This window comes from Pyrus communis, chromosome 17, assembly GCF_041283825.1.
Source record: "Pyrus communis isolate YQ-2024b chromosome 17, ASM4128382v1, whole genome shotgun sequence".
NCBI classification, from domain to species: Eukaryota; Viridiplantae; Streptophyta; class Magnoliopsida; order Rosales; family Rosaceae; genus Pyrus; species Pyrus communis.
This window is the reverse complement of record NC_142581.1, coordinates 12,257,879-12,276,163: the sequence shown is the minus strand read 5'-3', so window position 1 is coordinate 12,276,163 and position 18,285 is coordinate 12,257,879. Positions and strand designations below refer to the sequence as shown.

The 18,285-nt window shown below is 38.6% G+C and overlaps 2 protein-coding genes across 2 annotated transcripts; both read left to right on the top strand.

Annotated features, from left to right (window-relative positions):
- The first annotated feature begins 11,257 nt into the window (after window positions 1–11,257).
- Window positions 11,258–14,931, top strand: LOC137708415 (tyrosine-sulfated glycopeptide receptor 1-like). Its single transcript, XM_068447489.2, has one exon. It carries the CDS (start codon window positions 11,563–11,565, stop codon window positions 14,773–14,775), a length of 3,213 nt encoding a protein of 1,070 aa, XP_068303590.2. The 5' UTR covers window positions 11,258–11,562; the 3' UTR covers window positions 14,776–14,931.
- A 1,145-nt stretch (window positions 14,932–16,076) lies between these two features.
- Window positions 16,077–18,280, top strand: LOC137709059 (uncharacterized). Its single transcript, XM_088688483.1, has 6 exons — window positions 16,077–16,117; window positions 16,358–16,367; window positions 16,666–16,755; window positions 16,915–17,019; window positions 17,090–17,418; window positions 17,752–18,280. Exons 1-6 carry the CDS (start codon window positions 16,077–16,079, stop codon window positions 17,999–18,001), a joined length of 825 nt encoding a protein of 274 aa, XP_088544609.1. The 3' UTR covers window positions 18,002–18,280.
- The last annotated feature ends 5 nt before the right edge of the window (window positions 18,281–18,285 follow it).

Sequence of the window (18,285 nt, the reverse complement as noted above, 5' to 3'; positions counted from 1 at the left end):
ATATAGGCTGAGCAAAGCTCTCCAACCGTATATCCTTGTGAAACCCATGCTAAAATGTGATTCTTATTCCCAAACTATTATTCTAAAAATCAGCCTAGGCGGGCTACACGGTTCAGGGTTTATGGTTCCATTATTTTTTTAATTTATTTAATTAAGTTAAAGGTTTTTTGGGTAACCTACCCAAAATGAACTCCTATTATTTCTCTTGTTGTTTCGTATTTCTCTTCTCCCTGTCTCTCCGCATAGATGCGTTCTTTTTTTTTCTTTTTTTCTCTCTCTCTCTCCTTCGTTCACGCTGAATCTGACTCTACCTGCGCCATTTCTCGCAGCAATCGTCACCTAGACTCAGGCGCCCCATCGCCTTGGCTTATTCTGCAGCTTGTTCAAACTTTGCAATTAAGTTTTCCATTTTTATTTTCTTTTTAGACTGTAATCTTTAATTTTCTTCATACTACAATTAAATGGTGTTGAATTCTAAATGCACCGTTCCATTACATATGTTGATTCATTGAATTATTGATTAATTTGTGATGAAAAATGATGTCAATTTTAGATTATGAATTATTTAATTTTCAAATTTGGTTGGATTTTGGATTTTTTTTAATTTTTGCTGCATTAGTCTGTGATGATGCTAATGCCACGATGGCTTAATTTTTACCTTTCTCAAATTCTCAATACAAAAATAGTTTTTTTAGAGTGTAAGTAGGCAACTATTTTTATGTTATTTAATAAATTTAATTAAATTCACCTAGTCTGCCTCGGCACTACATAGGCCTTCTAGCCGTCTAGGCGCTTACCCTAGCACGTCACACGACTAGCTCCTTGTGTCTAAAGTCTTTTAGGACCTTGCCCTAAACTAGCATCAAGATTGAAGAGAAATTGATTCGGATTCGACCAAAATATATACAAGAAATTGCATGAGAAACCTAATTAGATTTTGCAGAAGCAATTGGGTTTTAGAGGTAGATGCTTTGTTGCTAATCAATTAGGGCTAATAGGGTTAGATTCGAATAAGGTGAGTTGTTCAAGTAAGAAATCAAGGGGAGGAAGTGGGAAAGAGAGGGGAAAAGGGAGAAAGAAGAAGAAGGAGGAGAAATTCTTGATGTAGATGACGGCAAACACAAGCAGCTGGAAGATGATTCACAAGGGAGGGGTGGAGAAAGCAGTAAGTGTGCTTTTCTTAGCAACCCGACTAATTATACACAGATTTTGGGGTGTATAAGTTAGTAGGTGTAAGTTGTATAAAATAGTTGGGTCCGGATTAATTTATTTGGTTCTTATTTAATATAAACAGCACCAAACACCGAATCACTGTTCTAAAAATCTCCACCGTCGCCTAGGCGCTAGGCAGTTAGCCACCATCCTAAATAGTCCCTAGGCATTTGAAAATTAGGAAAGTGCGCTTAGACCTGCTTAAATGTCCGCCTAAACCCATCTAGGTCGTGACTTTCACTCAAACAAAAAATCAATAACTTTCATTTTGCATTTTATTATTTCAACAAAATGTAAAAGACTTGTTGAATACTTGGATGACCACTCATTATATATTTGTTCCCCATGTTTTCAATATGTTCTAAAACTTGAAGTATAAATAGGCATCAGCCCGCGGCCCGACTAGTGCTTAGTGTCTTTTAAAACCTTACTATATGGTATTATTCGGTATCTGATATGGGCTACCAGCCTTGCTAACGCAACCCCAGAAACCACTCAACATATGCGGTTCTTCAAACGCTATTGCCTTTGCCTGAACCTTTTCCTTAAGTGACCTTATTGCTGATTTCCTTTATCTCTGTCGCATCTGACCTTCGGTACCCATGCCCTCTCCTACATTACGTTGCCTGCACTCTGACGGCCTGGTTGCTGAAACCAACCTTTCTAAGCAACTCTAATAACCTCAAAAAAAAATAAAAATAAAAATAAAAAAACAACAACAACAACAACACTATGAAGATGAAAATGAAAAAGGGAAATTGAAGTGGGTTTTTGGCCGGAAATGATGGGTCAAAACCTCTGCAAAAAGACCCTCTGTGATCAATTTCTACATAAAATGATTTTTATGTCATTTATCTTTGCAAAGAATAACCATAGATAACAAGGATTGACATCAATTCTAGAACCCATTTTTACAAATGTGGTTCGCTAGGCTTTGTGATGGTTATGGTATACAGTGAGAAATCATGGGTGGCTCATTTTTGACTCCTTGGTCGTTTTTTTTTTAAATATTTTTTTGAAAGAAACGATATTATCTACACTAAAGGGGGTGGAGGAGTTGGCTAAGCCTCACAATGAGCTAGCAATAATGTGGTTCAAATTCGTCTTTGGCGAGAATCGAATTTAAAACCTCTCACTTATAAATGTGGTCCGCTAAGCTCTGTGATGGTTATGTTATAGAGTAAAAAATCATGTGGGTGGCTTGTTTTTTACTCTCTGGTTGTGTATTTTTTTAATCTTTTTGAAATAAACGATATTTCTACACTAAATAGGGTAGAGAAGTGGGCTAAGCCTCATGATAGACTAACAATAATGTGGTTCAAATTCGTCTTTGGCAAGAATCGAATTTAAAACCTCTCACTTACAAATGTGGTCCGCTAGGCTCTGTGATAGTTGTGGTATATAGTAAGAAATCATGTGGGTGGCTCATTTTTTACTCTTTGGTCTTTTTTTTTTTTTAATCTTTTTGAAATAAATGATATTTCTACACTAAGTAGGGTAGAGAAATGGACTAAGATTCACGATAGGCTAACAATAATGTGGTTCAAATTCGCCTTTGGCGAGAATCGAGCCTCAAACCTCTCACTTACAAATGTAGTCCAGGCTTTGTGATGGTTGTGGTATATAGTAAGAAATCGTGTGTGGCTCATTTTTTACTTTCTGGTCTTTTTTTTTTTTTTTTTTGAAATAAACGATATTATCTACACTAAGGGAGTGGGGGAAGTGGACTAAGCTTCACAATGGGCTAGCAATAATGTGATTCAAATTCGCCTTTGGTGAGAATCGAACCTAAGACCCTTCACTTATAAATATCGTCTGTTAGGCTCTGTGATGGTTGTGGTATATAGTAAGAAATCGTGGGTAGCTCGTTTTTGATTCTCTGGTCGTTTTTTTTTTTTTAATATTTTTTTGTTGTTGTTGAAATAAACGAAATTATCTACACTAAGAAGGTAGGGGAGTGGGTTAAGCTATACAACGGGCTAGCAACAATGTCATTCAGATTTGCCTATAGAGAGAATCGAATCTAAAACATCTCATTTACAAATGCGGTTAGCTAGGCTCTATGAAGGTTGTGGTATATAGTAAGAAATCGTGGGTGACTCGTTTTGTACTCTCTGGTTGTTTTTTTTTTTTTTTTACATAAACGATATTATTTACGCTAAGGGGGTGGGGGAGTTAACTAAGTCTCACAGTAGGCTAGTAATGATTCTCTGGTCATTTAGATTCATTGGGTAGAGGCAAGTTGGAAAAATGGAAAATAAAAGGCTTTTTAGCTAAAATAATCTCTGAGATTAGCATAACTCCTCATTTTGGTCCCTGAGATTTGAAATCAATATAAATGGTCTCTGAATCTATCTATCAAATCATTTTGATCATTATGTGAAAAATTATGTTACATAAGAATCAAAATGGTAAAAATACCCTCAATTTAATAAACAATGGGCTAGAATGATTTGACAAAAATAAGGATATTTTTGCCATTTTATTCTTATTTAATAGAGATTTTTCACGAAATGACCAAAATGATTGATGGTGGACTAACTCAGAACCACATATATCGATTTCAAATCTTAAGGACCAAAATCAAGAGTTATGCCAATCTCATAGACCATTTTGGCTAAACAGCCAAAAAATAAATGAGTTCCAAAAATATATTTGTCTGAGATTAATGATTCATTAATCCAATGTAATTTAGTCCAAATCAAGCTAATCCCACTCAATCTTTGGAACTAGTTCAATCCGAACTAGTTTGTTGTAACAAACAAAGCCGATGTGACTTATATATGTTTCCAGTACCCTTAGAAACTTCTTCCTCTTAATCACTGCCAGGTTGCAATTTCCAGATCCCTCCTTCTGCAACCCTATGAACACTTCCATGTCAGGTTTGGTGGGTATATAATATAAAGAACCAAAACCCTAATCCATCAAAGATTGATATCTTAATTTTTTTTATGCAAGACCAAGTGTTCGATTCACATTATAGCATGTATGTAATAATCAATTGGAAGTTGCGTTTGCATAATAGTTTTTTTGTCTTAACAAACGATAACGATAGCATTAGTATTATATTGTTAGTTGTTTGAGAGAAAGGAGATCAGTGGAGATTAAATTTACCTCAAAAATACATGCGTCATTACTTTCCACCACTGCAGTAAAATGTCATCTCCGCGTTTATTTAATATTTGGATGACATTCATTTGCCTGTAGTGTAGTTTGACAAATGCATTCTTTTTATATGTTCCACTAGCCACTAGATTCTGATTGTTTTTTCAATTATTTCATTTTTATCTATCATTGACTTAATGCATCCGATCCAACCTGTGATTTACTTTGTCAATTACACAAAAGGCTCGTCTCCTAACATATTTTTTAGTATCCTAAAAAATGATGATACTCTTTAATTAAATAGGGCAAATGCAGGTCATCAAAAGTGGACTTTGCACGTAAAAGTGTGAGTAGTGCGCACTGATCATAAGATAATGTGAATTGATTATCAATTCATGGACAAGATTAACTCGCATCTTTTTTGGGTTTTTGATGTGGTGGAGGGCAGAGTAAAAAACTGCACTGCTTAACTCGCATCTTTTAAAACAAATTAAAGACGCTTTTTAGGACCACCAGAAAAAAGGTTCAATGATGGAAAATGTTCCTCTCGACTCTCTAGTCCTACTTGAAATTATCAAATGTTGGTAATAAAAAATGGACCAATTGATCTATGCATTCGACTCCTTGCGTTTGAGTTGAATCATCCGCTTCGTAAATTAAAGTAGTATAGAAGTATGCGATCGAGTAAATAGCAAATTAGGGTTTAGGTTTTAGAAAAATGTAAAGATTTGTGCAAGTTACTCTTTCGTCTTCATTTTACAGAAAATCGTTACGTATAAGTATATTAGACACCTGTAACTCGATCGGTGAAATAATCTCTCTGAAAAGCCGAATGTCATATGTTGGAAACGGAAAATATCAACACACAAAAAATCCACTCGCACAATCCACTAGTTTCATGGCCATAAAAAGTTAATGCATATCAAATCTTTGTTTATGGTAATATGTAGCTTTACTTGATTATCTAAGCAATTCTACTTCCTTCTTTTCTTTTCACGTGCTTCAGCTAATTCAATAGCTTTTTCATTGCTTTGCGAAATGAAATTTTGTTCTTCAATTGTCCGAAATTCTGCGAGAATATTGGGGTTCCTATAAGGATCTGTTCTTGTAACAACAATGTTGAGTTTTAGGTTTACACAATTGAGTTCTTTTTATACATGCGTCTGCAATGACCAGTACCAAGTACTCCATTTTCAATGAATTTCTGGATCTGGGTGCTTATCAAATTGTTCATGCAGCTTCTTCGGATCGATATCGGACATTGGAGGAAGGGGTGGGAGAGGTAGCGGTTTGATGCATCGAACTAGTGGGCTCAGCATCTAATAAAGCACCGGCACATTATAGCCTGCAACTGATTCAACTTCTGCTTCTGGAAGATCAAACGGAGCTTGATTAGTTCATGCTAGACAAGAAATGAAGAACATAACCAATACAGGGAACAGGGTAATACTGAACCATATTTGCTTTTTCCCATGACAATTTCACTCTAATTACGGGGACTACACATATTAATATAGTATACTGGGGTCTGATTGAGATGGGCTGGATGTTCCTTGCTTGTGGAGCGGCATATCGAAAAAAAAGAAGAAAGAGTGAGGTGATGCCCCTAGCTAAATGGTTTGAGAATACAACAACGTCTCCACAACATACAACAACTCAAGAGACGCTACCGCAAGCGCCAGCACCGGCTGAAGTTGCCCACCCTGCGTATAATTATTTATCCTCGTTCTACAAATATATTACCAGACTCCTTATTTCCAACTTCTGATCCGGACAAGATAAAGGCGACTACTAGGCAAAAGACCTATTTTTCCTCATTGCTAATGCTTGATTGAGCGTAGTTCTGTTTTGCTTCATTTAAATAATTAGAATGAAAATTCTAATTCTAATTTTCATTTTTAATCTTCATAAAATTTTATTCAAAAATTTGGCCTGACACAGATAGTTTTATCCCACGACAACGGAAGCAGATTCAGAGGTTGAATCCCTCTTGACAAATACTTCCTCCTCTGTTAAAGGTTTTTGATCCCATTGCGCTTACAACATACAGGGCTGCTTACTTTCTTTCACTAAACTGTAATTCCGCTTCCTTTAAAAGGGTAAGAGAAGAAAGTTAGTGCTCAAAGTAGTGATGAGAGGAAAAACAACATGCATTGATGGGTGGTGGGGACTCATATTGATTACCATGAGGTCTTGACATATCTAGGCTCTTTAGCTCCCAAATGTTGATAAAGATCTGCCTCATCTGTATGTAACCCCCACACTTCACCCCCACCCCTAAGGTGGCTAAATTACTAACAGCAACATGCACCCTTAATGTTTAGGCACGGAAGCTGCTCTAGGACCAACGCTTGCTATCCGCCTATCGCAACAATTGTAGTGGTTCAATTGCCTTTTTTTGTTATATATTCCTCATGAAACTCAATTTTAGCCTCACTTTTCCCTCTAAAATAAGGTTTCATCCCCCATTGCTTGGATTCTGTCAACTCTATGAAATTGGCCACTTTGTTGATGTACGAGAAAAAATGGCTCGCATTTTAAAGAATTGACATAATTTAGGTAAAGTGAGATGAAAATAAAGTTTTAAAAAGTTAAGTAGAATAATTTGTGTTACGGAAAGAAAAATGAGACTCAGCCGAGCCAAAAGGAATATTAAAGAATAAATCATTTTCTTTTGGCTAAATTACATTTTACCCTTTCAGGTTTAAAGTCGATTTCAATTTCTTACAATATTTTTAAAACATTTCATTTCATACCGCACCTACTATTTTATTTCAATATAGTACATCCGTTACATTTTTCATATATTGATTCGTTAAGAGCTGACGTGGTTATCACATTTGTGTCACATGGCAAATATATATTTTTTTAATTTAAAAACAAAACCTGAATCTTCTAAAAAAAATAAAAAAAACCTATCTTTTTCCCGAGCCCTTCCCCTTCCCTGCAACCCTAACACCCCATCCCCACCCCTACCTCCTCCCCCGCAACCCCCACCCCACTCCACCCAAAACCCACCCGTCTTCTACCTCATCACCCCCACCCCCTTTCTCCCTTCTCTCCTCTGCAACCCCACCCACCCTTCTCTCCTCCACAACTCGCACCTAACCTCCCTCAGGATTTTAATCTCGTCGCCGCCCCGACCCATTTACCCGACTCTGGGTTGATCAATTTAGCAAGCCTCAGCGATTCCTTGGTCTTCTCCAAGTCGCTGTGGAGATCGCCGATTGCGACCAAACGGTCTTGCTAGGGGTAATAGGTTTGCAACGGTGGGCGCGAAGGTAGGGGATCGTCGGAGCTATGGCGGGCAGGGAAGGCATTCTGGTGATTTTGAAGGGAGGGGGAAGTGAATGATTGGGGGTTTAGGGTTAGAGGAAGAGGCTTCTGCTAATGAAGAAGTCGAAGAAGGTATCGACGAAAGAAGAGAGTGGATTGGGATGGTGGCTAGTGGCAGTTTGGTGAAGAGATAGGGTGGGTTTTTGGATGGAAGGGGAGGTGGTTGGGAGGCTCGAGAGGGGAAAAAGGGGTGGGGAGGGGTTGCAAGGAAGGTGGGTGTTTGGTTCTGCAAGTTTTTTTTTTTTTTTTTTTTTTTTTTTTTTTTTTTTTTTTTTTTTTTAATTTAAAAAAAAAAAAATTTGCCATGTGGCACACATTTGACAGCCACATGGCACAAATGTTGCAGTCACGTCAGCTCTTAACGGATCAATGGATGGAAAATGTAACGGATGTACTATATTGAAATAAAATAATAGGTAAGGTATGAAAGTGAAATGTTTTAAAATGTTTTAAGGAATTGAAATTGATCCCAAACTTAAGGGGGTAAAATATAATTTACCCTTCTCTTTTATATTGACAATAGTCATAATTATATAACAAATTGCTCCTTTTTTTCAACAACTATCGCAAACGATATTAGTTAGTTAGAGTCAGAAAAGTCCAACACCCATGCGTTGTTGATATTAGTTAGTTAGAGTCAGAAAAGTCCAACACCCATGCATTGGCGAAGCCGCAACAACGCAAGGATAGAGTCAGAAAAGTCCAACACCCATGCATTGGCGAAGCCGCAACAACGCAAGGAGGTGCAGTCACCCCTCCAGTAGTCAAAAATTCACATGAAGATCAAGAAATTTGCCCCTCCGAACCTACACAGAAGGTGTTCGACGAAATGCTTGAATGAAGGTTGCTATCACTGTTGCGGCACACAACCTTTTTTTATTCTAAACCTAGGCCAAAATGGCATCATTTTGGGCTTGAAAAACAAAAGAGTATATATATATACACACACACACGCACACGAAAAATAAACTGGAGTGCTCGTGTCCAGACAAAAAGCAGATAAAAGTTTCTGCATTGGAACTAGCAGCCAACAACATGCCACCGCCTCCCAGCTAATTCACCACCACGTGCCTTCCCCCTCCATGCCGTTGTTAGCCACCACCGGCCATCACTTCAGGCAACAACTGTAATTTGTTTGTATTGATAAATTATGAATGATATTAAAATTATCTGCTATCTAAAATGACCTGGTTGTATATATTTTTTCGAACCTTTTACCCTTTTATTTTTTGTCCTTCCCCTCGACAATTCCTAACTTTGCCTTACACCCGTGCTAGCGTTCTTTTCCCACCATTGGTGCTGACATTAATGCTTGTTGTTTGCAATCTAATTTTGTTTACATTAAAATAGTATTAAAAATCTTCATTCAAAAACCCTAATCTAGCTTCAGCTAGTTGAGCTCTTAGGCCTCGTTTGATAGAGAGAATTAGCTTAAATAGAACTATTCACTATATTAAAGGCACTTCAAAGGAAAAAATGAATGAACAAATTCCTTGTTTTGTTCAAGTTAAAGATTACTCATGAAGAAACACCATGCGGTGGCCCAGTGGTTGGGGATAAATTCTAGACCCGTATTTTACACGACATGTCCTAGGTTCGACTTTTGACGTTGGTGAATCGCACGATGGTGGCCAAGGGGAGGTTAAAATGCATATGTGAGTCTTTCTGGTCTCTGAAGGATGGACTACCATGGTGAAGCCACCAATTGATCCCTTTTAAGAAAAAAGAAGATCACTCATGAAGAATGGTTGTCCCTTTTAAGGATATATTTTCTTCAAAGTAACCATCTCTCTTTCTTCCTCGAAAATGCCTTTATTATTATGAATAATCATATTCAAGCCAATTTTGTCTATCGAGCGATGCCTACGATATGTGTACAAATATATTCCAATTCGAGGACCCCATTTGAAAGCATTTATCGTTCGTATTGGCTTAAATGTTAAAATTGGTTTAGTAAAAAAAAAAAACTTCTACTATGACAAAAGATGACTGTTAATTCTAAAAAATATACAATTTTTTTTTATGCAAAAAAATTACACAAAACGAAATGTCGAAATTTGATTGAAAATTGATGTTTTTATAGGACAAAGCTCAATATTAATACAAATATAATATCTTTACAATTAGAAAGCCATAACTCTACTTTTAAGCCACAAGACTTCACTAAATAAGAAAAGATAGACGAAAAAAATAGGGGCATGATTTTCAAAGGTGGTAACGGATACTTTAAAAATCACAAACTTGCACTTTTACATTACATGGAAGAATTAGCACCAACGCCCTATTAACAGGGTATTGACACTTTGTTAATTAGGCAAAACTCCAACATCCAACCTGCTCCGAAAATTAACAAATGCTGAAAGAATTATCAATGTCAGTTACACAGTCAGACAAAAACCACAAATAGTATTCAAAGAAATAAATGTGCTACATCAGAAAAATTAAATAAACAAATTAGATCCAAGACTGAGTAGGAAGATTTGAAGATACCAAGCCTGGTCGGTTCAATGGAAGGTGCAAAAACATACAAAATTGTTTGGATTTAAAATAAACATCGGTCCAAGGTCCAATTTTGTTATTCTAAAACACAGTTGGGCATTTAATTTAGCAAAAATGAATAGTGCACAAGTCCAAGTACTTTCCACGTGGAATCCTGGGCGGCACACTACGCGATTAACTCAGTCGTTTTTTACGGAAGAAAAGAGCCTTCTGATGGCATTTTTGTAGTTCTGTGAAGATAAAGTTGCAAAGTAAAATTTTCTCCTCTGACAACAATCACATCAACAACTGAAAGAATGAAATGTTCTATAAAAGGCAGTACAAAGGCAGAAGACAGGAACACTTGCACACTACCCTTCCTAATTCCTTTTGTAAATTGACGACTTTGTAATTGCATTTATGTTAAAGCTTTGCTGCATTGCCTATAGCATCGATTTCCCACATTAAAACTTCCCTTAAAAGCACTTCATCCACTAGCAAGAACTCGCCGAATAGGTCTACAACTTGCTCGATACGATGGTGCCTGTATTTCTCATTTCTTTTCAAGTTATTACTTTGTTGTTGAATATTAGATAAGTGTTTAATTTTGTTTCATCTCCTTCTTTTCATTTTCATATAGTTTTCACACATTCTATGATTGTATTTATACGAGAATTGCAAACTTAGTTGAACCAAGGTCCAAAGTTTGTGGTTATCACTTACCATACACAGAGAAAATATTTAAAGTCCTTTATATAATAAAACATTGAAAAGAACTTAACATAAATTTTAAACCCTTTACGGCACAGTTTATTGACTAGGAACTCAGTTTACTTGTGGCACGAGTTACAATCTAACAATAAAATCATTCAATTTTTCTGTCGGTATTAAATCAACACACTTGACAATAAACAAAATTAGAAAAAAAAAAAAAAAAAAAAAACTCATTTGAAAGAGCCTGTACTACTCAAGACTTTCAAAGACAATTTTAAACTAAAAAAGAGTTACCAAAAGTATGGAACGGAGAATTACGCCTCTTACCTTGGAAGTTTTCAACCTTCACACACGCGCGCGCGCACACACTCTCTCTCTCCCCCTCCCTCCCCGCAACATTCCGAAATATCCAAATATCCACAAATCCATTGCTTACCAAATTGACCAACCAACCCCAATCTTCAATCAGGCACCCGCGACTGACCTGACTCGAGACCCATTTGCTGCGCTGTCTTCTTCATCTCCTCCGTCGCGTCTCTAATTCATCGTTTTCGTCGGGCTTTCACAACAAGAACAAGCACATCAGTGCCCCATTTTCCTTTTTTCTTTTTCTTGTCTAGATTGGTACTATTCCCGCTGCAGCTTCTTCTATGATTCCAATTGATTGTGATTATAGTATTGATGGTGATGTGATTGAGTGAGAGAGAAAGAGTCTTCATGTCTTCTTCTCCTGTTCGGATGAAACACGACAAGCAGCAGGTGAAGGTCCCAGCAATACCAACACCACCAACCTTTCGTCTTCTCTGCTTTTTGGGTCAATGGGTTCTCGTCCTTCTTATTCTTCCTTGCTCTGCCTCTGCTGCATGCGACCGGCTCGATCGCGACGCTCTTTTGTCCTTGCCCTTCAACACACCGTTGAATTGGTCTGCTTCCACTGACTGCTGCCTTTGGGATGGAGTCACCTGCGACCCGGTTGAGCACAGCCGCGTCGTCCGGCTTTCTCTGCCCAGGAGAGGCTTATCCGGTGTCGTCTCTCCGGCCATCACCAACCTCACCCGTCTCACCCACCTCAATCTTTCCCACAATTCCCTCTTGGATTCTCTCCCAGACGACTTGCTTTCTTCCCTCCCAAGTCTTGAGGTCATTGACTTGAGCTTCAATCGTCTCATCGGCCGCTTCCCACAATCCTCCAATGAAAGCAGCCACCTGCAGATTATAAACTTGTCCAGCAACTTCTTCAATGGAACAATCCCAGCTTCGATCCTCGTCCCTTCAGTGTCCGTTTTCAATGTCAGCAACAACAGCTTTTCGGGACCGATACCGGTCATCAGTGGCGGGAATCACACTTCCCTTACCTTCTTGGACTTGTCCTTCAATAAATTTACTCGCCCAATTCCCCCAGGAATCGGATTGTGTTCGAGGCTCCAAACTTTTCGGGCAGGCTTCAATGCCCTCAATGGTTCTCTCCCTGATGAAATTTTTATGCTTGCTGAACTCCAACAGCTCTCTCTGCCTGTCAATAGTCTCTCTGGACCCATCAGTGATGGCATCATGAACCTCACCAATCTCAGGATCCTCGAGCTTTATTCAAACAACTTCTTTGGGAAAATCCCTGGGGATATTGGTATCCTTTTCAGGTTGGAGAATCTGCTCCTCCACATCAACAACTTGACAGGTGCCTTGCCTCCGTCCCTCACTAACTGCACAAATCTATCCACCCTGAATTTGCGGGTTAACAACTTAAATGGACAGCTCTCTGCCTTCAATTTTTCCACTCTCCAACGCCTCGCCACTCTGGACCTTGGCAACAACAACTTCATTGGTGAGTTACCTCGAAGCCTCTACTCCTGCAGGTCCTTAACTGCTATTAGATTGGCTAGCAACCAGCTCACAGGTGAGATATCACCTGAAATAGTTGCGTTAGAATCGTTGTCTTTCCTGTCCATCTCTACCAACAACCTGACAAATGCCGCGGGGGCTTTTAGGAATCTGAAGGGTTGCAAGAATCTGACCACTCTGATCTTGTCGAAGAATTTTTGGAATGAGGCTTTGCCAGATGATAAAAGCCTTGGAGCCCCAGTTGGATTCCAAAATCTTCAGGTTTTTGCTATCGGGGGTTGCCAATTCACAGGTCAAGTACCCACCTGGCTAGCCAATGTTACAAATCTTGAAGTCTTGGACTTGTCGTTTAATTTTATAACCGGTTCGATCCCCGGTTGGTTGGGCAGTCTGCACAACCTTTTCTACGTAGATTTGTCTAATAACCACCTTAGAGGAGGATTTCCTCTTGAGTTCTGCTGGATGCAAGCTTTGACATTGAAAGAGGCTAGTGATATAGTGGACAGAAGTTATCTAGAGTTGCCTGTCTTTGTGAAGCCCAACAGTGCTACTAATCAGCAGTACAATCAGTTGTCCAACCTCCCCCCGGCAATATATTTGGGTAACAATAGCCTTACTGGCAGTATGCCCATTGAGATTGGTCAATTGAAGTATATTCATGTGTTGGACCTCAGTCATAACAACTTCACTGGCTGCATCCCGGAACAGATTTCTAACCTGACCAACTTAGAGAAATTGGACCTCTCCAATAACCATCTATCCGGTGAAATCCCTGCTTCTCTCAAAGGTCTGCATTTCTTGTCTTCCTTCAGTGTGGCATACAATGATCTTCAGGGACTTGTACCATCTGGAGGTCAGTTTGATACTTTTATGAACTCCAGCTTTGAAGGGAATGCTGGACTATGCGGCCCTCCAACTGCTCACATCACTTGCCCTCAACCTTTATCACCTGCTGGTCGAAGATCTAACAGAAACCTTCTTATTGGGCTCACCTTCGGGATCTGTTTTGGCATTGTATTTATTGTTGTCTTGTTAGTAGTGTGGATGTTGTCTAATAGAAAAATCATTCCCAGAGGAGATACTGACAAGACGGAATTCGAGACCATGTCTAGCCAATCTACTGTTGTTGCTCCTGAGCTTGACAAGGATACCAGCTTAGTCATACTGTTCCCAACCAAGACCAATGAAATCAAGGATCTTAGTATAACTGAAATCTTGAAGGCAACTGACAATTTCAGTCAAGCAAACATCATCGGGTGTGGAGGTTTTTGTCTGGTTTACAGAGCAACGTTGGCAAATGGGACCAGGCTAGCTGTTAAGAAACTCTCAGGAGACTTGGGTCTGGTGGAAAGGGAATTCACAGCAGAAGTTGAGGCACTGTCCACTGCCCAACATGAGAATCTGGTTTCCCTGCAAGGTTATTGTGTGCATGATGGCGTTCGCCTATTAATGTATTCGTATATGGAGAATGGAAGTCTGGATTACTGGTTACATGAGAAAGTGGATGGTCCTTCCCAATTAGATTGGCCAATTCGACTGGATATTCTGCGAGGAGCAGGCTGTGGGTTGGCTTACATGCACCAAATATGTGAGCCGCACATTGTGCATCGTGATATCAAGTCAAGCAACATCCTCCTGGATGATAAATTTCAAGCACATGTTGCTGATTTTGGATTGTCCCGGTTGATTCTTCCGTACCAGACTCATGTTACAACTGAGCTTGTTGGAACTCTTGGTTACATTCCTCCAGAGTATGGACAAGCATGGGTGGCCACTTTGAGAGGAGATATGTACAGTTTCGGGGTTGTCATGCTTGAGCTGCTAACCGGAAAAAGGCCTTTTGAGGTATGCAAGTCAAGGGGGTCAAGAGAGTTGGTTGGCTGGGTGCAGCAGATGAGGAGAGAAGGCAAACCGGAAGAAGTTTTCGATCCTTTCCTGAGAGGGAAAGGCTTTGAAGAAGAGATGCTGCAGGTTCTTGATGTTGCTTGCTTGTGTGTCAACCAGAACCCTCTTAAGAGACCTACAATCAAGGAAGTTATCAGTTGGCTGAAAGATGTAGGGACATCCCATCAACATGAAGATAAAGACTAGTACATTATTTTTTTTCCTTTGACACTTGTTAAGAAAGTATTTATATGTATGTTTGCACATGAATATTTTGGGTTTATTGTTGCAGAATTTCACCACATTACTTGTCTAAATGATATTGCTTTAAAGATCTATGAGGCAGCTATAGTTTTGTCTAAACCTCTGAGGCTTGGCATTTCCAACTCTTTTATTACAGAAAACATGAATTTTTGCACGACAGCGATCTTTCTGTCTTAGACTTTCACCCCTTCTCTGAACAGGAATCGTGCAGAAGAACCTGATTGTGATATCCGTACATTGGATTGATCGCAATTGATTTCATAAAGTCATTCTGTGTACATTTCTCAATTTTGAGACACCTGCTGATGCACACATCACTAGTTCTGTTAATCCGGAGTGCAAATTACATAAATCTTTGGGAATGCAGAATTGCAGATGTCACTGAACATTTCGGTATGATTACTGAATTGGTTTTACGCATTCCTGATATGAATTGATTATCCCTGCCATGATAATATAATTTACAGAGGCTTTTCTCTTTTTTTTTCGTTTTTTTTTTGTTTTGTGTGTGTGAAAAGAAAGACGATGTTATTGATACTGATATTCAAGGACGATCAGAATCACAAAGGAGAAGATTCTGAAATTTAGTCAGGAGGAACGTCACTCACGCTATCGCACCGCAGTGTCTTGGATTTGGATTTGAAAAGGCAAAAGCTCACAAGAGTGATGTCTGCATAATTGCCACCTTCATGAGGGAGACATCACTAAGAGTGTGGGAGGCAAAGGGGTTTGAAAAAATCTTGGTGCACAACTTTTGTGGGAAAAATGCTTTGGTGAGTCATTGCATTGGCGCAGTTCTTCACCGACCTGTACATGCGCAGAGCGTTTCACCAATCTGTACTTCCTCTCTGGCCCAATGTGATTTTCATTTTGGGTGATTATTTCGACAGCGGTCCTTATCTTTCAGATGAAGAGTAAGTGAGCCCAATGGTTTTTTTGCTGTTTCAGTGAAATGTGCTTTCTTTGTTGATGTTTTAGTTGATTTTATTGCTTCATCTGATGGCTTTATATCGAATTAGCTCGGAATTGTTGGGTTTTCTTTAAAAATTGTTGCTTGACTTGCTAAAGTTAGGTTCTTTGTTGTTCCAATCTTGGCTTGACTTTGCTGTATTCTGTGGAATGGCATTGACGTTGTTTGCTTGATTTTAGGTGGAATGAGTCGTTAATCCGTCTGTGACATATTTTTTCTCTGAGGGTGCGAGACAGATATTTAAATATCCTAGTTTACCACCTTACTGGAAACCATGACATTGGCTATGGAGTTCTCCACTCTCGTAAGGAAAAGGTATTTTTGTTATGTTGCCATTAAATAATAACTTAAGTTTTGGTCTAGAACTACTCTGACAGTTACTTGTTTGTCTTGCTCATTGCTTAAAAACTTTTTTGTTGTGTTAGTATTACATGCGCATATTATTGAAATGAAGACGATCTGAGTGTGAACTTTGCATAATTTTCTAGAGAAACCATATACGAAAGATCAACGAACATATTCCATTAATTCATCTAATTATTTAAATTGTTGTAGATGTTCAACCGTATCCAAGGGTTTTATTGACCCATATTCCATTGGATCGAAGAGATTGGACAGATTGTAATGGCTTTTCAGATGCTGAGTTTACCAGTATTTAAACTCACGATGTATTTTATTTGTACTCACAATGTTTTTAAACTCACGATGTTTAGTATTTAAACTCATGATGTTTTTTATTTGTACTTTAAATGCTTAGCGGATTCTGCGATCTGCCAATGGTCAAGAAGTAATGTAAGTGTTTTCCCGTCTTGTGTTTTGGACAAGTGAAATCATAAAGCTACATTATCTTGCAAGTTTGGTAGGTGGCAGCCAAGGATTCTGTACAATTTTACAGGAATCGGAATTACATTACAGAGGAATCTTCAAACTACTTATTGGATTCAATTAAACTGGTTAGTGCTGTTTCCTCTCTATCATGCATCTTGTCTGCAAGATCAGTGCCGGGTGATCCATAAGCCAAAAACGGGGCCCGTGGGGGAGGTAAGCACTCTATGCGTTGGGACGTATAATTCTTACAAGGACATGATATATTATTGATAAATACCTTTCAGTACACTGTAGGAACAGTAAGTTGGCAGCACGGAAACTTGTATCCGTCTTTCATGTTATTGTCTGCTAGTAATTTTGTACCTTCAAATGCATCCAGTTCTGAAGAGGCAATCTTAACTTATCTGTACTTTCTTCCTATGCAATCACACATTTATTTATGGTAACTCTTCATGTTGATGTGTGTTGATTAAGCTTTTCCGTTGGCTTTGTTTCTGTCTCTTACCTGTCTTTTCGCAAATTTCCAGGTATCTGTCACTATTTGTTTTTACCCTTGTTTCTCTCCTGCCTTGCCCATCTAGTGGTGTGAGTGTTTGGCATCATTGCAGTGATTTGATGGGGATTGTAAAACAAGTAATCAGTAGCTTCAGAAGTAGAACAAAAGAGAAAATTGAAGATCTAAACTGTGTATATGAGGTGATTTGGGATGCAGAAGGATCAATGCATCTTGTCAAGAAAGCCCTAGGCACTTCTATTGCACGTTCAATCGAGAGAAACTCAGTTGAAAGGTTTGTTTCTGTCCTACATTTTCATACCCTATTTCTATTTGTATGCGGCTGTGTATGTACATATCGAGTCCCACATCACCTGTGTATTGAGTTAACGCGAGTTGTATAAGCTATTATAGGGAGTCCCTATAGTGATTATTCTTTTGGGAATATTGTGCCAACGGAAGAAGTGCGTGTTTTTAAGATGGCGAGTGGCGGAATGGTATTTGAGTGTGTGCTAAACATTTCATTGGTTTTGTAGGTCTTCGTTTCACATGTCCAAACTACATTAACAGATTTTCTCTTATCTTATGTAATTGTTATATATCCATTGATATATCACTTTTCTCGCAGAGGTAATGCCCTGCTGCAGTCCGCAGCTAGAAAGAATATTTCCCAGGACATAGAGGTTTCTGTGAATGGAGACGCTGATACGGATTCTGTGGTTGATTCATTGGCAAAGTTACTGCCTAGAGCAAGCAGATCAAGGAAAAAGACGGTGACCAGAAGATTGGTGCAGACATTACTAATGGTCATGATCATCGCTGCAGTAAATGTACCCCTCTATGTGATGTTACTTTTCAAGGATTGGATCGACAAATGACATTGAATTTGCAGATATATTGGGCTGTGCATAATACAAAGAAGGAATACCATGTCGACATATAGCTCGCATATGGAAGTCTAGGTGAAACCCATCGCTTTTGTACTTTTGGATTAGTAGCTGAAAGTGTTCCATATCCTTTTGAACAATTGTAGAAATTTTGGCCGATGGCATGTGGAAATATTAAAACAGTTTTAAGTTTGAAAACATGATTGGTGGTAAAGATTTAGAGCTAGTTTGGAATTGCTTTTAAAATGAATGAAAACGTTTTAGGTGAAATTGAT